The 14986-nt window shown below is 36.2% G+C and overlaps 1 protein-coding gene across 2 annotated transcripts; it reads right to left on the minus strand.

Moving 5' to 3' along the window:
• Window positions 1–10193: 10193 nt before the first annotated feature.
• LOC113338863 (glucan endo-1,3-beta-glucosidase 9-like) lies at window positions 10194–13339 on the minus strand. 2 transcript variants are annotated; one of them, XR_003354874.1, is made up of 3 exons: window positions 12786–13339; window positions 10400–11706; window positions 10194–10324 (listed from the first exon to the last, which is right to left on the minus strand). XR_003354874.1 is itself a non-coding variant. In XM_026584264.1 (2 exons), the coding sequence occupies exons 1-2, from the start codon at window positions 13127–13129 to the stop codon at window positions 10569–10571; spliced, it is 1482 nt and encodes a 493-aa protein (XP_026440049.1). In that variant the 5' UTR covers window positions 13130–13339; the 3' UTR covers window positions 10194–10568. The 2 variants fall into 2 exon arrangements, 1 of the variants encoding a protein (XP_026440049.1); XM_026584264.1 differs by having other exon boundaries at window positions 10194–11706.
• Window positions 13340–14986: the final 1647 nt, after the last annotated feature.

Genomic DNA, 14986 nt, shown 5'->3' on the forward strand with positions numbered 1-14986 from the left:
GTAACAACATCTACCCAAGCATTTATTATAACAATATCTTCTTCTGTGGTATATAGAGACATTATGGATTCGTTTGAAATACTTTAAGAAACGCTAATACAAGAGGATCAAGATATTTTTTTAGGAGATGCAATTTTTTGGAGAATAAATATATTGTTAGGTGTGTGTTGATTGGCATATGGACAACTGAATTTATAGGGTTTGAATGTACTGTTAAATGATCGTCTTGTCTTTCAATTGACTGAATGACCTAACAGAGATAAAGTGACTTGTAAGTAACTGGTAAAAAAAATTATTTATAAGTAAATAATTTTTTTTTTGATGGAATGGTCTTGTCTTCGCCAATTTCATCCAGACTGATGGAATGACAATACAATAAGTGTAGCAAAAATAATAAAACACACAACATTATATAGTTTTATTGAACCGTGGATCACTTTCCCAGACATCACGGTTAAATTTATCATAAGTACCAAGCTTTTAAACCTTTAGGTGACCCTAAAGGACGAATGCTACCCCGTGAGGGTTTACAAATAGGTGTGCCCACAAAACCTATCACTAATCAGTCTAGAAATTATTCATGCATCACCAGAAGTTCTCTTAATCTCATTTAGAAAATCTGGGAACTTGGTCTTTAGAAATATAAAAACTTCCCGGTGGGGAAATTCAACGCCTTTAACTTGTCGGTACTTCAAATCGGCCAGTCTTTCCTGTAAAAAAGAACAAAACATTAATATCATTGTTTATCTATTAGAACAAAACATTAATAAATTAAAATATTTATCATAATTTGAGTTGTTATGGATTGGGGATCGCGGCAACTTACGACAGCTTCGGCTTGGTAGACAAAATATAATTGCATATCCTCCCGAATTACTCCATATCTCTCGTTTATGTTTTTCATGGTTCTTTGACGGGAACTTCCATACTCTAGCTTGTAATTGTCCCACACCTTGTCCCAAAAGGTTTCAGTTAGTAAGAAACCAAGCACAACTTCACGACAGGAGCTGATTTTCACCCAAGATTTCATGATCACCAAATATTCATATGAATAAAACGCAACCATTTAAAAAAAAATCAAGGGAGGGATATTTCGAACGAAGAAAAAACAAAAAAAACAGTTTTTGGGTGTGAATTATTTAGAGGCTGCGCAGTCTTTTAAAGGATTCTACGTAGTGAAAAGGTCGCTTTGGATAAGTATGAGCCATTCTTTTTTAAAGAAAAATAAAATCATTGTAACTTCTATAGACAAACTATGTCAGAAATCATTATTCATGGATACTATAAATTTGAAATGAAATGTCAATGCACATGAAAATTACAAATCCATTTTAACAAAGAAATATAAAAGTTTCATAAATATTAAAACAGAGTTTCGTACATATTTAAACAGAATTTCGTACATATTAAAAAAAAGTTTCATACATATTAAAACAACTAAGCCGTACAATTATGTTCCCGGGAAGAAATCAAACGACCTTTGTTGTTGGTTCTCATCCTAGGTTTCAACAACAAACTCCATATCTGTATTTAAATCCACGCTACTGTTCAAGTAAGGATTTTCTTCTTGACTCAAACCAGGGATTGGTGACTGAGGACTAATACCGTTGTCCCTCCCAACTGGGTGATACCCTGTACTCTGATCATCCAAACTAGAAGTAGCTTGACGCTTACGGCTACACTCACCAGAACCACCTAAGCCCAACATATGAAATGTCTCGTGCAGAGAAGCTTCTTCTTGGGATTGCTCAGTGCTAAAAGCACTAGGAGATGTAACGCCAGTGTCTGAAGGGCCATACGTAAAACGGTGATACAACAGCTTCTCTAGTGCATCATTCTTTTCAACACTTAGCAGTGCCAACCATTTCCACTGATCCTATAACATTATTGATTGGTAAATAAAAAAACAATAATAGATAAGATTTATACTAATAAATGTACAAAATAAAGGTGTATTAACTAACCTCGGTGCCATGGATGTTACTCCAATCACGTTGATGAGTGACATTTGGAAGATAATATATTTAACGTATTTCATCCAAGTTTATAAACGGAAATGACCACTCTATCGTAGGAAATATTGATGGCATCTCCGGTTGGGTATTACACAAATGTATCTGCAAACTGACTTGGAGCAGGTACATCAGGAACGAAACGAGAGCTTCCAATGTTACCAATACCAACCTCTTCGTAGTTCTGAACACGACTCAAATCTGGCAACAAAAGTCCCATGTTGATAGTTGCCCAAAAAGCATCATATTCAGTATCATTTGCTATCAAGTAATGAACCCTTTCATCTATATCCTCCGTTTTAGTGTTTGCAAAATCAGGAGGCAGACAAGGAATTATAATCAAACCTAACACCTGCCTCAAAAATCTCTCCCCAAGATAAAGGACCTCATCTTTTATATCGACTATTCCCTTGAAATATATTCTCTTTCGACTAACCTCTCTTGCTAAAACTACTTCCTCATCTTCATAATGGGAATTACGTACCCATGGTTACCAAACAACTGCTCCAGGTGACACTCTCAAATCCATGTGTCTTTTAGAGTTGTTCATGGAATGTTTGCCGGCGTCTATTTGTTTCACACCCTCTTTATGGGTTGATTTAAACATGTTAATCGCATGGTACATTTGTTCCGGTACGAATCATCCCAATTTCAGTAATGGTTGACAATTACAAAAGTAAATATAGTACCAATACTCTAATATCATCCACATTGCTGCCATGTTATTATCAACACCACTACAAACCTTGTCCAAGTTGTTTAACAATATACCATAAATAAACGAACCCCAATCATACTTATCAAGGTTTTTTAAGCTTTCTGAATCACCCAAAACAACCAACCATGCTTTTGAAACGTTAGAAGAAGTCGTTCCGGTGAATACTTGACCAATACCCCAAAGAAGAAAAATCCTAGTCAATTCCTCCCAGTTCTCAGAGTTGTCCAAGTTTTTCCTACTGTTTATATAAGATGAAAGGTAAGAGATACATACAACTGAGGATTTACTATCCCAAGGTTTTTTAGAAGTCTTAGCTTCACCGGGGGGGCGTTGGGCATCATCTTCAGTATTTTCAAATGGACTATTTAGGTTGGCGATCACACCGCTAAAGTACAAATCATCTAAACTTTCAAAATATTATCTGGATAACCTCCTCGAGAAAGTGATAGGCTCACCTTTACATATAGGAATTCCAATTAACATTACAAAGTCTAAAGGTGTCAATCCTATTTCAAAGCCTAGAAAATGGAAAGTCTTGGTTGTATGCCACCATCTAGCTACTAGAGCATTTGTGAGTTGCATCATCTGAATTCTTAATATTTAATGAAAATATCTTAGAAAACGCACAATTATCTAGTACCTGAAGTATGCGTGGATTATTCTTGACAACGATATCATAATAATTATTAATACTTCCCCAAATAGTCCTCATTTTCATCTTCGGTGTATCTTTACCTGATATATGGCCATCTCTACCTTTTTCGGACAATTTTTGATCCATCGGGTACTCCATATTATTATCTGGTTGCACAAAACAAACAAATATTAACGTATGTATATAATTGTTTGAAAAACACCAAACAAAATGTCAACCTCTTGGAGGAAAAACTTAACTTGATACTCAAAACCATATCTTACTAACAAATTAGGATTACCACATTTCTATGAATTGTGTACTACCAAAATTACAAGACATGCAACATCATTATGATTATTTAAAAACAAATGTCACTACAAATCAATCATGTTCATCAGTAACTAACCAAAATTAATCAAAAATTTTAACAAACACAAAGCACTAACTAGTAGTTGTGGCATTCAATTTGTGTTCATAACCTATCAACTTTACAAAATTAATCTTAATTAAAAAGAAAAATGGAAACTAGGGTTTAAGGTTAAATTGGTTTACCTTTAAAGATTGAGTTGATAAAACGCCTTCAAATCAACTACAACTTCAAATTCACCTTTTCTTCCACAAACCCAAACAAAAATAATGTAGAAAGCGATGGTTTTTTATTTTTACAGGGGAAAGAAGAAGAAATGTGAAGAAAAAAAGGTAGGAAGAAAAATAACTCTGTCGAGTTCTCTGGAACTTTTGAGGTGAAATTATAGAACGGGCAATGGTTAGCCGGTTCAATTGGGTTGGACTGGTCAAGATAAGGAGAACGGATAATCATAAACCGTTTTTAGTGAAACTGGTGATGGTTGACCGTTATTTGAAGAATGGTTAACTACTTATCGTTTTTTTCTCTTAAAATGGCTAACCATTATCCGTACCTGGATTTCACTGAGAAAAACCGCAAGAGCTAGTCCCTTCTCAGGTTGAGGTGTAAAAGCATTTGGGAAGAGGCTGGGCATCTCCATGAGACTCAGTCTTATGCTTTGCTGGTATATCTGAATAAACAAGCACGTGAAAATAATAGATCTTTGACTAAAGTATCCATCTTTTGAGTTGTGGATTAGGTTTGTTGTGAAGATTTGCAGTAGAAAGGGAGACTGACGATGAAATCTATGGTTCTAACTTCAATATTATATACTCCCTCCGTTCCTTTTTAATAGGCTGGTTTTGTTTTTAGATAAATTTAAGGAAATTAAAAGAACTAATCATTGAAAGTGGTCATCATGACACTTGTCAATAAAAGAAGTGAAGTGGAATGGTCCCCATGACACTTGTCAGCAAAAGAAGTAAAGTGAAATAGTCCACATGACACTTGTCATCAAAAGAAGTTAAGAGAAAAGTGGTCCCAGAAAATTAAAGTAACATTTGACTTTCCCAATTAGGAAACAAACCTATATTTTTGAAACATTTGTTTATAGAAACCAGCCTATTAAAAAGGAACGGAGGGAGTACTAAAATATCAAAAAATCTTCCCAAACCAATTTTTTAGTGAAAACTACAGGGAGACCCATTCTACAGATTTTCTATACCGTGAAACCCACGGGCGGAAAAGTTCACGCACGCACCCAATTTTTGTGAGAAAATTTCTTCCAAACCCACAATTTATAAAATTTGGTTTTTTCGTATCTTTTCTTCTTCTTCTTCACGGGAATTTATTCTTCAATTATTTTTCTTTTCTTCCTCCCAACTGTGACTTACGATCAATAATATTGATAGACAGTATAATCACATGAAGATTGGAAACAATAGATGAATGAAATCGAAAGTTAGGGTTTGAGGTGATGTTATGAGATGAATCGAGATCTTGTTGTTTGTTATTTCCGAAAGATGTATGAATGGGTTTTTTTTTAATTAGGTATTATGATTGAGAAGATGGATCTGAGATGTGTTCTGAGATGGAGATAGGGTTTTGTAATTGTTTCAATCAAGTAGAACAGGAAGAAAATTTAATTTGAGATTTAGAAAATACATGGAATAATAATAAAGCTTATTTGAGCTTGGATGATGAACAACGAAGAAGAAGAAGAAGAAGAAGATGCTGTTATGAGTGCATAACATGTCATGCAGTCAAAAAATGGATGCATAACACATTAGCCGGCATCTTTGTTATTTTGTGTGAAATTGAAAATTGATGCATAATGCATCATGCAGTCGAGAAAATGGATGCATAACCTGATATGCATCCAAAATACGGCTGCATAATGCATTATGCAACCAGAAAAGTGTTGCATAATCTTTTATGCATCGAGAAAATGGATGCATAACCTGATATGCATCCTTAAATATGGTTGCATAACCAATTATGCATCAATTTTTTATGTACGGACTAAAATCAACCAAAACAATGGCTACATAACTCGTTATAGATGCATAACTTTGTTATGCAGTCGAGAAAATGGATGCATAATTCGTTATGCTTCTCCATAATGTGTTATGCATCTGTTTTGGAGGCTGCATAATGAATATGTAGTCGGTTTTCGAAAATTTTCCTTAAAACGATGATCAGCTCCGACTTTTTCGTGAAAAACAAAAATTTGATATTGTTATTTGTACTCGTTGTGTAGCTCTCTTAAAAAGATTTCCAACGATATAAAATTTGTAAAATTCCAAGGCGTGGATTTTTAGATATGTTATATCCAAGTTACGTTGCCAATTATACCCCTGAAAAATTAGGCTGCATAACGAGTTATGCCTGAAAAAATAGTATGCATAACGAGTTATGTATTGATTCTTAATAATTTCGGATTATTTTGGGTGTCACGGTATCTAAAATTAATTGTGAGCCTGACAATAAAAATATTATTTTTTTTGGGCCTATGCCTAATTTTCCCAATTTTTTACTCCATAAAAACCGCCCCCTTCACATTAAAACTCATAAATGGGCCCCTGTTTTTCCTCAGCCAGCCCACTCTCTATTTTGTATGTGCGGTTAACGTCATTTACCACTTATTAAAATATTATGACCGTTAAATATTAATCCCAAAACGATCCGGCACCCATACGTCGTAGGACATTAAACTGTGGTCATCGATTCATAAGGGAACATCACCCGCTTAAACTATGTCCGGCCCGGTACAATTAAATATAAAGTGTAAATACTAAATAGAGTGATTATTTTAAAAGACGGCCACTCATCATAAAGTGGGTTTTCACCCCCCACCCCACTTTATTATTTTAATAATCAAACATTGCCAAAGTATCCCTCCAAGAATCACCAGTGTTCAGAACGCCAATTTCAATCAACAAGAAGTGAGGATTCGATCATTATTTAACGTGTGTCTCTCTCCTTTCCTGTATGAACTAAGAGCAACTGCAGTGGTGTGATCAAAACCAAAGATCAAAGATCAAAAAAAGATCAAATTTTGGGTTTAGTCCGTGTTGTCACGTAACGGTCCCGATTAAAATTTGGTCGCGCGTAATTTAAATTTCCGCCCCAAAAAAATTTCATCGGGCGTATCTCAAATGTCCGCCCAATCAATCACCAGGCGTACTTTAAATTTACGCCTGTCAACAGGCGTACTTTAAGTTTACGCCTCATTTTTTTTTTTTTTTTAATTTGAATTTTCATCGGGCGTAATTTAAATCTCCGCCCGTTAACGCGCGTACTTTAAATTTACGCCCAGCAACAAGCGTACTTTAAATTTACGCCCGACTATATTAGGATTTGGTATTTGGTCGCGACCAAATATGGTCTGGAATTTGATCTTTGGCTGGGATCTGATCTTTACTCCGTCCCACTGCGTCACGATCTCATCCCAAATTTTTGGTTATACTCGCCCACTGTGGATGCTCTAAGGAAGGAAAAAAAAACTACTTTCTTTAAAATTTAGATTCTTGATTCATCCAGTTTTGGTTTGATTTTTCAGATCTACTGGACGGATCGAGTTTGTTTCCTTGTATATATTTATCTTCCAATAAAAGAAATTGTTTCTAAACAATTTTTTGATTTTCTGATCAGTCTGATGGTTTCACAATAATATCAGGACTTGTTTTCTTATCCTATTATTATGTTTTTTTGGTGGATTTGGATTTGCATTGTTATCAAGCATTTTATAGATGAAAACGATCTACTTCACCAGATATGGAGATCGTTTGCGAAGAATCATATTACTTTATTTTTATGGAAGCATTTGATATATTTGATGATCAAGAAACAAAATGGTTTGAAACCATTATAGGGACATCCAATCCTTCAACGGACTGCAGAAGTTTAGTACGATTTTCTTATCTCGTTTTTTTAAGTTTCGATTGTGAATCTTATACTATTATTATCCTGTTTATTGATGTAATTGATCAATGTAATCCTTCGAACCTCAATTTGAATGATGTAGTCAGAATAAATAAAATTTAGGGAGAAAATAAAAAAAGATCATTATTTAACGTGTGACGTGAGAGCTTACATTGATTATATAGACTTATAGAGTTTTGAAGCAGAGATGTCGAAAAACTATCGAGATGACTGGGATTTGGACAGCAATGATTATTTCTCGACTCGACCATAGGCTAACATTACCTGCGGACCCTCTATAGCTAACCTTAGCCAATGGTTTTAAATTTCTATATTAAAACATTCCTGATTTGATTGGAATCCTATACTATTCACATAAAAACGGATTTGCTATTTAAACTCCCCGCCCGACTCTAAATTTATACTAAAATAACCCCATAAAATAACCTAAAATTGGAACTTTAAATTTATATAAAATAACCTAAAATTGGAAGGAACTAAATTTTTTAAAGGTGAAGAAATAATAGCGCGTTTGGATATCAATAATTCATAAGAAAAATTATTTTGTTTCACAAAAAAAATGTTATGTTTTTACTTCTAGTGCTGATTTCTTGATTTTTAATTTCTTAAAACCGAAAGTAATTTCTGAGTGTGCATCCAAACGCGCTATAAACATCCCAGCCGGATGTCCCCTGATGCTTCTATAAATAGATACAAAGTTCCCTAGCTCTCTATAAATTGATTGATAAACTTAAAGCCGTCTAACGTACTGTCCCTATTACCTTAGCAGAAACTCTGAAGGAATAGCATTGTGAGAAGAAAAAGAAAGAATATGATGAAGCGCAATGGCAAGGTTCTTCAACTTGGTGAAGAAGCAATTGCTTGTGAGATATTGAGCAGACTCCCCGTGAAATCGCTCATGAGGTTCAAGTAGGGGTGTAAATAATACCCGAAAATACTCGGCCTGCATGTATCCGTCCGAGCCCGCCTGTACCCGAAGTAGCCCAAAGCCTGTTATGGCCCGTCATGGACCACCCGGCCTGGCCTGGATTAATTTATTGGGCGGTCTCGGGCTTTGCGATTAATTATGATGCCCGGCCTGGTGCCCGGCCTGAAAGCCTTCTATGTGCCGTTAATCATTTAATATCCTCTTAAAAGACTTAAAAGTTACAATATTATAATTGTCAATTTTGTGTCAAGAAAAATAAAATATATAATTGCTTTTTTACTTATAGTTAACCTTTTCAAAACATTAATGGTAATATATTTTCTTATTAGAAAGTTTATTGTACTCTAATTAATTATTTATTATAGGCTAAAATTAAATATTTGTCAGTGTAATTTAAATATAAAATAATACTATCACTTATGATATGCGATGTTGGAAAGGAAAGGATATTGTATTTAATACCGTTCATTTGAAAATTTAAACTTAAAAAAAAAAATCAAAATAATGGCCTGTCCGGCCCGATCTGGCCTGCCCGTATAAAAAGCGGGCTTTGGACGGTCTTTGGGTAGCAAATTATCTACTTGTGCCCGGCCTGTCCAGCCTGAATTTGTTTACGGGCTCACAAATATTAAGCCTGGCCTGCCCGGCCTGTCTTAGTTTTTGGGTCGGGCGGCCGGCCTGCCCGAATTTACACCCCTAGGTTCAAGTGTGTATGCAAAGCTTGGCAGTCATTGATAAGTGATGATCGGCACTTCATTGATTTACACTGTGCCCGGTCGCAATCACTTAGTAGCAGCAGCAGGAGAAAACTATCTTTTATTTGCGGAACTATTGATACAGTTTGAAGGTGGTGATAATATGGGAGGAGCAACCGTTCACAGGAAAATACCTGGTGTAAGTCGCTCACATGTAGCTCTTCTCAAACCAGTCCCTGGTTTGATTTGTTTTATAGACACTGCCATATCATCTGTTTGCGTTTACAACCCCAGCACCAGGGAATCAACACCTTGGATTAAATCTCTAATCTTACAACAGCATGAACAAGAAGTTGATGAAGAAGAATTAATAGAAGCAACAGAAGAAGAAGATGGAGTTTTTTCGACTTATCAAATAATCATATAAGTTTTGGATATGATCCTGCCACCAAGGAACACAAAGTGATTTCCATTTGGGCTAAACAAAGATCCGCCTTGCCAGGGGAAGATTGGCTTTGCGAGATTTTGACAGTGAGATTCAATTCTTGGAGACTGATCGACGCAGTCCCACCGATCTCACCCTCCCATCTTAAGAGCGCGGTGGTTCAATATATTGGCTGCATTATGGGACTGACATTAAACATAGTGGTGCTAATAAGCCGATGGTTGTTGAATTTAATGTTGGTAGGGAGGAATTTAGAGTAATCTCACTTCCTGACTCTATCATCAATGACGATGATATTAGTGCAACAACGTGTGATTATGGTTCTTTAATGGAGGTCGATGGCCATCTGGTTCTGTTAGCCAAAAAGAGACATGCTGAAGATTTCAATACTATATGGGTTAAGAAAAAGGGAATCAATACTTCGACGAAGGTGTTTATATTATACAATGATGACCAAGACAGGAGAAAGAACAAGAGAAAAAGGGATGCTTGTAATAACTTCTTAATGCCATTATTCGAACAGGAACGAGAAAGGTTGGATTTTGTTGCACCCATTCCAGGGACAAACCTGTTGATTATCCCATCCTTGCTCCTTCTACTATTACAATTGGAAGAATAAGAGTTTTAGTAACAAGTTCCAGATAAATGGGTTCAACTTGTTCATAGGGAATACCTTTTTTTTTTTGACTTCCAATGTTACACACATCTTTGAAGAAAATCTTCTGCCTGTAAATTAGTTCATGGTACACCCTTATGTTCATTTTATAGCTTTTGCCTGCCTAACAAAAACCATTGAAAGTTGTACAACAGCTGAAATCTTCCAACATTGGTCTCAGTGCAAACTATAAAATCTCTACCATGTTTTCCTGGGATGCACATAGCAAATGCACTGAAAACAAAAACACCAATACAAATCTCCAGCAGAAGAACGGCAACCAACTTGGTGAAAAAGAGTTTGATGTTTGTATCTGAACGTTGTACCTGCAATTACCCATCGAAGGATTAACAGTTGTTATCAGTCCTAGACCACCAAAACCACAGCTTTCTGCGCGCTGATCATGCTGCTGATAATAGCTATTGAATGCGTATGATATATTTCCAGGCCAGCTCATGTTGAAACAAGAACTTCCTACAGACAATGCACTGCAGTCGGCAACTGAACAAGCCTCGAGAGCTTTGGAAGTGACATTAACCAACTCTTTGTTGTTATTGACCACACACCATCTAGCGGGAAGATATTCAACGTTTTGTGCGTTCACAAGATTTCTCGTTCCCTGACCTAAATCCATATGGTACTTGGCTTGACCATCAAAAGTGAATACTCCCCAGTGTCTCTCAAAATATCCATTCGCTATGCTCCTTTGATCTTCGTCCAACAAGCTAAATATGTATGTCTCTGTTGGAGGTTTCTTAGGTCTTAGTGGAGTTCCAGAACTGCTATGAAGATGGGACATTAGGCCTTTCATGAAAGTCTCTGCAGTGGAAGAAGTGGAGTTAATTGCTCCATCTGTTGGCCACCCAATTTGACCAACGACAATATCCATATCAGGAAAGCCTAGCTGGGATAAAGATGTCACTAGGGTATCATGGCTTACATCAAAAAGATTCTTGTAGGCTTTGTGACTGTCATTAAGAGAATGTGCCTTTGGTTCAAAGAGGGCGAATGCGAGTGATATGTTCTTATTTTGGTGGAAGATTGAGAAAGGGTAGATGTTGACGAAGAAAGGAGAGTGGTGCTTGCTGAGAAATGTGAGGAGCTCAATCATGGTTTTGTTGAGGTCAGGTCTAAAGTGCCCCTTTGAAGGTAGACCGGTCACAGAGATGTATGCATCGGAATTGCACGGAACGACAACTTTCACATTGTTTGCTAGATTTGCACCAACAAGAGCTGTTTGGATGTTAATCACTGCATCGATAATGAATGGCTGGAACTGTTGACCATAGCTTTGAAGGAATGGCTCGTCTCCAACAGCAATGTACCTGTAATTAAGTCAAAGAAACTCTCTAATCGAGTGCCCAACAGAACAAACTAATCTCCAAACGAACATTTAACAAAAGTACAAAACACTCCACCAATGAAATTTTATCTCATACAGCCACTCTTACTCAATAAATTAACTACGCAGAACGGCATGCAAATTGGAGGCTTCGAACTCGGTGTCTTTCGTTATCATAATCCTCAAAACCTATATGAGGTAACACATGCTTACGAGACTTATAATGAAAACGATACAAAATAAGGAGGATTCAAGTAAACAAATTGCCGAAATTGCAATAATCGTTAAGCGTCGTAAGTATTTATGTTACTGATGTTACCAGATACTTGTTTGTATTGTAACTTCAGCGTAAATCTCTCTCCTCTTTCTCCCATTTGACTTCCTAATTTTCATGTCTAGATCGGAAATTCATAAACTAACTTATTTCTTACTCAGAACTTCCCCACTCAATCCCATTCAACCTTCTGAGTAAAACATTCTATAGAAACCTTGCTTGACATTTTTATTTCATCTTTAAAAATTCTCTCAAACTCGTCTAGCACTGACTTATCCACTCTCTAATAACCAAAAAAATCAGCAGACCCATTTTTTACCTCAGTATGTATTTACCAGTAATCCTAGTCCTAGAGTTTGAGAGGTGAAATGCAGTATAAGCTCAAGAACTGCAACCAGATATATGAAACAAATGCAATATATTCCTACTGATTAGCCAGTAAGTGTTAGCTTATAGAATACACCAGTTAACCTTTTAAGGCAACAAGAATACCATGAAACTAAAAATTCCACATTTTATCACCAAATTCCATCTCTATCATCAGAAACAAATTAGGCAGCAAAAAAAAATTGACTTGTAAATTCACAATCAAGAAGCAATAGCTAAGCCAAAACCAAAGTACCAAAGTAGAAACCCTAGAAAATGCAATGCCTAATACCCACATTAATACATTATCATGCCAATACACAAATCAAAAGCATACAAAACCCACATTCACAAAAAAAAAAAAAAAAAACAAATCACAAAAAATAAAACAAATAAAGAACTTGAAAACCAGAAATGCTTACTCTATTTTAACTTTCCCTGCACCATCAGAGAAATATCTAGTAAGATTGTTATGAACCCAACTCTTAGCAACCTTCTTAGAAGAACTCAAGCTTTTGAGCATAGAATTAGGAATGCCAACAGTAACAGAGATTCCAGTACCAGATAAAGCTTCAAGAACATTTGGGTTTGCATCAAATAACTTAACTTTACTGATTTTATTAGCTTTTAATAACTCAACCACTTTAGCTGGAGGTAATGGATGTGAAGAAGAAGTACCCCAGTTCACACCTACAGCTTCAACCCTTAAATGTGAACAACTCAAAACAATCAAAAAGATCAAAACTTGGTAAGATTTCAACTTCATTTGTGAACAAGCTGTAGATTGCTTGTCTACTGTGGAGTTTGATACATGAAGAAGTGTTTGGATTGAGTGAAAAAAGAGTGACCTTTTTTAGAGAGAGAAAGAGAGTAGATGACACTGGAGTTAACACTTTTCAGAATGTGGTTTTTGTTTAGCTACTTTTAAGACAAGGGTAAAGGCACGTGGGGTTACACCTGCTGTATTGGATATGAGATTTCAGCTGCAGCTCAGCCCAACAGGATGCATATGTCTCACAAATTTCTGTGGTACTTCTGAGAGGTCCGTCTAAGCCCTAAGGCTGTACATGCGTGGTGGTGGTGGCGGCGATGGGTGGTGGTGGTGGTTTTTTTGCTGTTTCTCAGCTATACGGTAGGCCATATCCAAGTTGCTTACCACCTAAATTCCGTAATTTGACTGCCTTTGTGTATTCTTGACCTTAACACACCTCCTATATGACAAATTTGATGTTTTTGGATCCATGAGTATGGAGTTGGATAAATCTCAAATTTTATTCAAATAAAATTCCTGTAATGTTTAAGAATCATCAACAATAATAATCAACAACTAAGTAACGTCATAAACACATGTTTGAACGACATAATGTTGTTTTTACGTCAAAAGCAAAATCATGAGCATTTTGAGTTGTTTACAATATTGAGTTGACCAATGTTAAGAGTTGTAATCTGCTTGATGTTGATGTTAATGTTAATTAGATAATGGTTATCTTTTGATTCTAGAAGTGGTCCGACATTATAAATCCTTTTACCTCTTATCTTAGCACAAATCAAAATTAAATTCTCCATTTATATTAATTTTAAATGAGGAATTTTGATTTCTAGAACACACGTTTATGTTAGATACCATCTGCCTAGGGCTGCACATGGGCGGGTATGGGCGGGTATAAGCTAAAACCAACCTCGCACCCATAGGATGCAGGGTTTTTTTTTATAATCAACCCCGCACCCACAAACAGCGGGCGGGTTGGGCGGGTATGGGTTTAAGTGGGTTTAACCCGACTATTTAACTGTCGTATATTTGCTGCCTAACTGTTTTTAGCTACTCGTTATTTTTTCATTCTCTCTTTCTTTTTTGTTTAACACAACCCTCTCTTCCATCGTTCTTAATCAAGATAAATATTTGATCCAAAACTTGTAGAATCTGTGCGTAGCTCTCACAACTGTTTTGTCATATTGCTAATCACCATCTTCTCTGTTTCAGCAAAACTTCTCAAACCAATAAAGGGATGGATATGCGTGGTTCAAGGTTCATTGGTTTCGCTCTGTGCACGTGAATAAGTCCTAATAAATCAAACTCCATGTGAACGTCCAAGGCACGATCTGTACTGTATAACTTAGGTAAAAAAGAAAAGGGTGTTCACGTCGGTTCTTCTTGTCAATGCAAAACATATTAAATTAATTAAATAACTCTGAAAGTGAATGAGAGTTTATTAGGATTAGGGTTTCATAATGGATCGGACGGATAGGATTAATTTTATCTAAAGATATATATTTTACGGGTTTTTCGGGCGGGTATGGGCGGGTATGAGCTAAAACCAACCTCGCATCCACGGACAGCGGGTATTTTTTTTCATAACCAACCCCGCACCCACAACGGACGGGTATGGACTAAAAACCCACGGGTTTAGCGGGTACGGATGGGTATGGGTATCATGGGCGGGTCTTGTGCAGCCCTACATCTGCCCAAGTCCCAAACGAATACAAACTAATTTTTGAAACCATTTGTACTATCAAACCTTTCGTTGAAATGGACTGGTCTATTACACTCACGAGATCATTTACTATCCTCTCTCCAAAAAAAAAATATCGCTTTTTCAAATCCTAATCGCCCATATTTCTGCTC

Source organism: Papaver somniferum, unplaced genomic scaffold (assembly GCF_003573695.1).
Source record: "Papaver somniferum cultivar HN1 unplaced genomic scaffold, ASM357369v1 unplaced-scaffold_19, whole genome shotgun sequence".
Lineage (NCBI taxonomy): Eukaryota > Viridiplantae > Streptophyta > Magnoliopsida > Ranunculales > Papaveraceae > Papaver > Papaver somniferum.

Bases quoted from the DNA above. Each gene is read 5' to 3' on its own strand.
- LOC113338863 (XM_026584264.1), bottom strand. From the start codon at position 13,129: ATGAAGTTGAAATCTTACCAAGTTTTGATCTTTTTGATTGTTTTGAGT. The intron at 11,707-12,785 runs GTAAGCATTTCT...ACTTAATTACAG, and splicing joins GCAGGGAAAGTTAAAATAGA to GTACATTGCTGTTGGAGACG.